Below are 7785 nucleotides of genomic sequence, written 5' to 3' on the forward strand. Positions count from 1 at the left end.
TGAAATCGTAAGGGCCAGTGGAGCGTGTCATTACGTGTTTATAACATTGTGTGTTGTCTGTTCTTCTTTGATGTATGAGTATTATGTAACGTTAAGTCGATTTTTATATCCCTTTAGGTGTAAGATTTCAAAATTATTATTGTATAATATTCAATCATAAAATGTATATTTAATATTATGAATGTTTACTTGAAGTTATGGTTATTGCAGGTTCTGAGAGGTTGTGCATTAGATTCGAATACTTATATTGTGAGGTTGAATGTGTTTCTTATGCACATTATACATATACATGCATTTTCATTTCTAATTAGGTGGCCGTTATACTTACAATAAGGTTTTACGATTTCTTCATTTATGGCTAAACTTTTGTTAAACACTTAATTAAAATTACGCACAAATGATACGTGAATATAGAGACATTTTAAAGAATATTGCTTTGTGAAATCTCCCCTCAACTCCCTCTCATATTTCCATTTCGTATATTTAAATTGTAAATATATTGACAGTACATACTATAAATACTTACATTAATATACATATTGTATACTGAAGTTGTTACATACCATATCTTAAAACTACATAAATATTTTCCCTCATGTCATGACCAAATTCATATACATATTATACATTCCACACATACTTACTTAGGTTAAACCAGAACGTTTTTCATTTAAAGTATGTAGAGGTCTGTTAACTGTAATATCTCCAGTTAAATCGTAATTTAATAATGTTGCTATTATTTTAAGCTACATACATCAACATTCATTATTGAAAAATGTAAATAGTCGGTTCTTTGCACACATCAATCAAGTTTGGCATAAGTAAGACTGACAAATGACTGATGATTTATATCGAAAGTTTGATTTTGTAATCTTCAACATTAATTCAAACAAGTACCTATCTATCTATAGTGGTTTCGTGTATTAAACAAGACTCAGAACAGCCTCCAAGTGTTATTTTGCTAAAAACTTTTAGATATTTATACATACTATTATATTACGGCTCAATAAATCATTACTCATCCAACACTGACTGTTTATTGGGGTCTATAAACTCTACTTCTATGAATAACGGCATTCATCAATAAGAGTTTTAGGTATCTATCTATTTATAACTCTTGTATTATTCAACTCATAGGTACTGTTGACGACGCCACGACGCCTTATTATGAGGCCATGTATATAGTTGAATTTGGAACCTTTTACCTTTTATTGTTTATAGTTTATGTCATTGTGACTTTGCTAGATACTTTTACACTATTATTCTCATTCATTGTAAATAAAACCACCAAAAGACCATGTTCTATTATTCTTGCACCTCAATAACCAGCTGCATCGTTAAAATGGTCCTTCGAGTTCAACTCTATAATCAGCTGAGGTGTAAAGGATATACGGCCAAAAAGTGTGCACCCGGTCGAAGGCGAAACTCGGCTACAAAATGTGCCGTCGACGTCACATGATGTCCTTCGACGACGACGCAGCCCTCACCAAAGCCGAAGTGAGAACCGGAGACTGGGTGCCGCAGCAGCGCAATGAGCGTCATACGAAGCACCGTCCACCACGCAGACCGTAGGGAGTGTGGTCCCTAGTGGGAGCAACACATGGAGAGGTGGCCCTAACACAGAGAGCGAGAACCGGGCAAGCACGGGGCCTGCACATGATGTAACAACCGTAGGTCCCGCGCGCCCGCCGGCTGAGCCCGGCACTGATCGGGGCCCGCACCTGAGGATACAACCGTGGGTCCCGCGCTGCCGCCGGGTGAAGCTGGCACTGATGTCCCGGTTCAGCAGCTCGCCGCGCCGCCGCCGCCGCCGCCCACACACCCCAGGGGGGAAGCATGTTGACGACGCCACGACGCCTTATTATGAGGCCATGTATATAGTTGAATTTGGAACCTTTTACCTTTTATTGTTTATAGTTTATGTCATTGTGACTTTGCTAGATACTTTTACACTATTATTCTCATTCATTGTAAATAAAACCACCAAAAGACCATGTTCTATTATTCTTGCACCTCAATAACCAGCTGCATCGTTAAAAGGTACTATTACAAATAGTGAAGAAAACTTCATAAAAGGTATTACTTTCCAAATATACATTTATTTTGTTATAAATTAAAATATAATTAATGGCAAATAAATAACTTAATGCATAGTTAATATAAACAGACCCATAACAATATAATATCATTTCACCAGGTAAAATAAAAATACCTACATTTACTTTATTTATTGAAACTAGTTTTGATAAATTTTGATACTATTTCAGCAACTTGCTCTGAAGATCGTAATACAAATGAATGATCAATGTGTACTTCATGTAAGTGCATCTCGGGCTGGAACTGCTTCAAGTCGTCCATGTAGCTGACGGGTGCCCAGCCGTCCAGCACTCCGTATGTCACATATGTCTGATGTTTCATTTTAGTTAATGCTTGTACATTGAGATCCCTTACTCTATCCATCTCATCATAAGCCAAAAATAATACCTTTTCACCCACTCTAGGGTTGAGATACTTCATTATTCTATCAACATAATGAGATGGCAATGAGTGGAACTTTAGATAAAGGCCAATCAAAAATGTTTTTATAACAGTAGGCATGTAATATAGGAATGTAAATAGCAGCATAACTAATATGTGTAGCCTTCTCACTAGTTTATTCAAAAGTATTCCACTTTGTGTTTCTGCCATTCTTTGCAATGTTGGAAAGAGCAGATTAATGGACAATATCCTTTTCTGTAGGCTGCTGTCTTTTTCTACCATTTCTGTTATCATCCAAGCACCAATAGAGTGACCTACCAGGTGCAGCTTGCTTGCTTTATCAATTGCATTGATAAGGTCCAGTTTGTGTTTCACCTGACCTTCAAGATCAAATAAATGTTCTTGGTTTTTCAATATGTTGGATTCTTTATGTGGGACATGCTCATGTCCGGCCTGTCCTGTAAAATATATATATTTGTTTACTGGAAGGTTTATTTGTAGGTCCATGTAGGAGGACCATAAGTATACTTAGTTACATTTGCTAGATGGATGACTATGGTTATTGACCACAAAATATAATAACTTGGAAGGACATAGTTAGAACAAAAGTTGTAAGTATATGTTCAAAAGTAGAAAATAATTTTATAATGAAATAATCATCACAGGTACTTATAGGTATAATAATTTATGATATATCTATTTGGACTAGCTTAATTATATGAATAAACTATAATATATTTACCAATTACACAAATAGGGAGGCCAGTGCTGCTATGCAAAGTGGATGCAAATTCAATGTAAAAGTCGGGTACACCTGGATTCCCCGTGATGCAAACAATTACATCTCTGCCGTCGCAATTAAAGGGGTTCCCCCAAGTTATCAGGTGTGTTTGCACATTATTCAGAGTTTTGTACACGTTATTCATTTTTCTGCTTTTTATATGACGACGAATATGAATATGACCGATCAAAGTTGTTTTCTCTTGAATAACTACTGTAAATAAATTATAATAAGTAGCTTAATATTACGCTCAGCGCTCGGTACAAGGCAAGTGTTTTATTTTTATTATTTGTTTTGATAACTTTAGTCGGACCTTGATAAAGGCTTGACGTTTTGGTAGGTTTTTTGAATGAAAACCCCAAAACCAATCGAACTCTATGATGACAGCTGTCATTTGTCTTTTTTCAAGGGAAAATGAACTTTATTCCAAACTAATAAGTATCTGTCATTCAAACGACATAGGACTTCTTCACCAAGGAACATAATGCCTACGAGATGTCTACCAAGAACAAAGTCCTTGATGCCTACCTATGCCTACCTACCTACCTACTTCTCTGTACTTCTCTAACGAGATGGTCAAAGAGATAAGTGGAGAAGAGAAGGTCAGACTATAACTCGGCCCTCCCCTCACGTCATCACGAGGTAGTTATTATTCTGAGTAAATATTTATACCTATCAATACTCAACTGTTGTATTCTTTTGCAACATTTCTTTCATAATTCACCACTGCTGGATTTTGAGAAGTTGGCTAGGTACCTACCTACTGTAGTGTAGTTGGTCTGAGCTACCTACCTACCCTGAGTCTAAAGCTGCGTACAGACCGGCCAAACAAGGATATTTATCGCGAAAATGTATTATGAACCTACTAGATACCTACTTTAAATCGATGCTGCTACCCCACTTGATCGCCGACATCCGTTAGGATATGGCACCGAAAGAAGAACCCCACTTGGCTATTCGTATTTGCGTATTTGACAAAACTTCCTATATTGGCCTAACTTATTGCCGTTGCTATTTATACAGCCAATGGAAGTTTTGGTAAATAGGTATGAATAGCCAAGTGGGGTGGTAGCATCAGAGAAACACACTTGACCCACGGAATGCTGAGCATTTAAGTAGGCGTGAGCTCAGTATGTGTACTTATAATATCATGCGTTGTGCAATCCCACTGTGCTAGAGAGCATAGGGCTCGCGGTGCCGGCGGGCGGGCGCGGGCTGCAGCGGCCCTGTAGTCCCGTTGTCCCCGTAACTGTGTCCCCGTTACGGGGACAACGGGACGTCATTATATTTTCGTTCCGTTGTCCCCTTTGCGGGCAATAGTGAACAGGGACAACGGGCCGTCAAAATTTGACGTGTCGTTGTCCCTTTCCCTATCTATTAGAACGAAAAGGACAAAATTAAAATCAAACAAAATGTTACATGAGCGGCTTTAGGTAATAGGCAATGTCCGAAAAAAATCGACAATTCTCATAATTTTTCTGATGATAGGAATAACCCTCCGTATCATCCTAAAAAAATCTCAGATTTTTGCAAATAGCAAAAAACATTTCAAGTTTCACAAAACGGGGATTCTACGGACTTTAGGACTTTTTCCATCGTCTCAATGAGCAATAAAAAAAAATGTGACAGGTATGAATGTTCAAAAGGGTAGTGTAGTTACGGAATCTCTCATTGGTTGACTGATTTGGAATAAGCCAATGAGAGTTTTGCAAACAACAATCTTATCTGTGCTTTTGTTTCGCGGCAGTATTTCGTCGTGCCGTTAGCGCATCCTTTAAAATTTACACGTTCATCAATTTTGCCAAATTATCACCCAGGTTAGTTATGAATTGGTCTAAGCTAAAAAAGCGATTTGATGTGAAGATACTATAAAAAATTCATGAAATAAAAAATATACTTGTGTTTTTTTAAGTTTATTTTGAGAACGGGGACAACGGGCCTGAATTTTTATTTTTTTATTAAGTGCCGCTGTCCCCGTTGAGGAGCTCACGTCCAACGGGGACAACGGGCCTGATTTTATTTATTTTCTGAAAGTACCGTTGTCCCCGCTTAACGGGGACAAGAATTACGGGGACAGCGGGACTACAGGGCGGCGGCGCGCGGGCCGGCTGCTCGCGGCGCCCACCGCCCGCACCAACCTGCTACATGAGGCTCCAGTCACTAGGGCTATTAGGCTTATCAACGAGGCATCTGAGAGGACTGACATTCTCACATGTTCTTTGGGTGACTTCGTAAGGGTTATGTTAAATATGTTAAGGTGGAATTTCATCAAACGCTAAACGTATTTAGTATTCTGTCAAACGTTTGTCAGTTGGTACAAAATGTATTCAAAATTTGACTTTAATACAATTTTAAATTCGTTTAGCGTTTGGTAAAAGTGACCCTAAGTGTTGATTAGTTAATTGTGTTTATTATTATTTGTATATCTTGTTATGAAAGTTTGTGTTATTGTTTGATGTTTCTATATTATTGTGTTAGGTTTATCCTGTTAGATAATACAAGTATTAGAAATAAATAAATAAATCATAATTTTAGTTTAAGATAAGGTAATAAAAGGTATCCGTGGGTGAATGGGTGTTGTATAGGGCATGCAATACCGGAACTATTTTCAATACCGGTATTGAGTTCCGGTATTGCAACTCAATACCGGGATCCCGGTATTAATACCGGTATTAGATTTCCTTGTAATAAATGGCATATATTGTGATTAAAGGTCGTATAGGTCAAAACAAAACGAGAAAAAGCAATGAAATTCAGTTTTTTGTAATAGATTTTTACGAGAATTGAGTATTAGAGTTTAAATTTTACAATAAATTATTATTTTTACATCCAGTGTCTGTTTACGCATGGGCAACAGTAGTATCAAACGGCCGAAAACTGCATCAAACGGTTGGAAACAAGTGCGCTTTCACAGTACATAGGAATACTATATCTTAATCGCTTTATTAAGCCTAAAAAAGTCCAATTCCGGTATTACTTCAATACCGGTATTAACTTTCAATACCGGTATTGAAAAAAGCGTGAATTTTGTCCCTGATACCGGTATTACGAATACCGGTATTGCGGTATTGCATGCCCTAGTGTTGTAGCTATAAATTGAATAAGAGACATGGTTACTTTCTTCAGTTAATTATATTTACTTCCTCTTTATTTCTTATGATGCCACTTACTTAGTTAACATCTACAATCAAGTACTTATTAATCAATGATAAACCTTTATCACATAACATTATCAATTATCACAGCAACAAACAAGGTGCTTAACATACAAATTCAATGATATGAACTAATGACTAAATGAATGATAAGAAAATTAAAAAGTAATTCAAATGAAATGCCCAATCTAAAGGGCTCTGCTAGATACATTTTGTCTGGTTTCTGTCATTTTTTTATTTACTTATATCACATTAAAATAAACCTTTGGTGTAATCTGCAACTAAACAACTTTTAAACTTATAATCTGACCTTAAATCCCTATTAATTAAAAAGTTTATAAACCAAAGAACCATTGCATCTCCCAGTTTTGCATCAATTACGTGTTGTATACTGATTACATCTATCTTTTTTAACATGCACTTAAATATCAATGCATCCTCTGCCCCTGTTTCATTATTTAGTATAAGTTTCTCCGTTCCATCACATGCCACACTGCAAGGTATTTCTACTTCTGGGTCTTCTTGAAATTGCCTAGTGGTTCTTTGGGATAACCAAGGAAATTGGATACCACTATTGAACCTGCCATCTCTCAGATAGGCGGGTATGTCTTCTACTTCATCAATGAAGTCGTCTGAAACATATATGGTATATATTTTTAACTATGAGCTTTGTTTGGGTTATGGTAACATGAGTTATGAACGTAACTAATACAATGTTGTTATGGTTCACTGTAAGTACTTACCAGGAAATTCGTCATCACTTGCTAAGATTGCATCGAATTCCTCAACTACTTTGCCTGTTTGTGGTACCGAGCGTTTATGTTTACGGTTTTTATAAGTTGGCATGGTAATGAATATTTCTGTTCTATATTATATTTAAGTTTAGTTTCTTGGTTTTCAACTTTTACTAACAAAACAAACTAAAAATTTAAAACAAGTCGAAACTTAATTAACAAGAATGGATCTTGCAAAACAGACACAGGCAGGTCACAGATTATCATATATCAACATGTCACATGTCATGACAAATATAGAGAGTATTTGTTCTGTGATTTAAGGTCGGGACACATTATCAGACGCGGCTTAAAGCTATGCGTACACACCGGGCCAACAAACGCCCAACGAACGCCAACGGTTATTCCAACGATGGATATTTGTCATACATAATACAGGGAAATGTGCACGGTCTTTTGGGACACTTCGTGCCAATCTGCCCTGTTTTATGTAGCCGCGTCCGATGGTGTGTCGGTACTATGTGTTCTATGGAAATACTCCACAGAGTGTTATTGAATTTTTTGACATATTGTTTTTTTACTTTTTTAATCTGTGATTTTGTCTCATAGTGTTTTTTTTTCTCTGTGTCTCATTTCT

General features: G+C 36.7%; 1 protein-coding gene and 1 long non-coding RNA gene across 2 annotated transcripts; both read right to left on the reverse strand.

Moving 5' to 3' along the window:
* Positions 1-2135: 2135 nt before the first annotated feature.
* Positions 2136-3698, reverse strand: LOC105397093 (lipid droplet-associated hydrolase). The gene is made up of 3 exons (XM_038112779.2): positions 3573-3698; positions 3221-3472; positions 2136-2936 (listed from the first exon to the last, which is right to left on the reverse strand). The coding sequence occupies exons 2-3, from the start codon at positions 3402-3404 to the stop codon at positions 2224-2226; spliced, it is 897 nt and encodes a 298-aa protein (XP_037968707.1). The 5' UTR covers positions 3405-3472; positions 3573-3698; the 3' UTR covers positions 2136-2223.
* A 2674-nt stretch (positions 3699-6372) lies between these two features.
* Positions 6373-7660, reverse strand: LOC105397082. Its single transcript, XR_007268304.1, has 2 exons — positions 7158-7660; positions 6373-7046 (listed from the first exon to the last, which is right to left on the reverse strand). It is a non-coding gene; the product is annotated as an uncharacterized LOC105397082 (long non-coding RNA).
* Positions 7661-7785: the final 125 nt, after the last annotated feature.

The sequence above is a fragment of the Plutella xylostella genome, chromosome 5 (assembly GCF_932276165.1).
Source record: "Plutella xylostella chromosome 5, ilPluXylo3.1, whole genome shotgun sequence".
Lineage (NCBI taxonomy): Eukaryota > Metazoa > Arthropoda > Insecta > Lepidoptera > Plutellidae > Plutella > Plutella xylostella.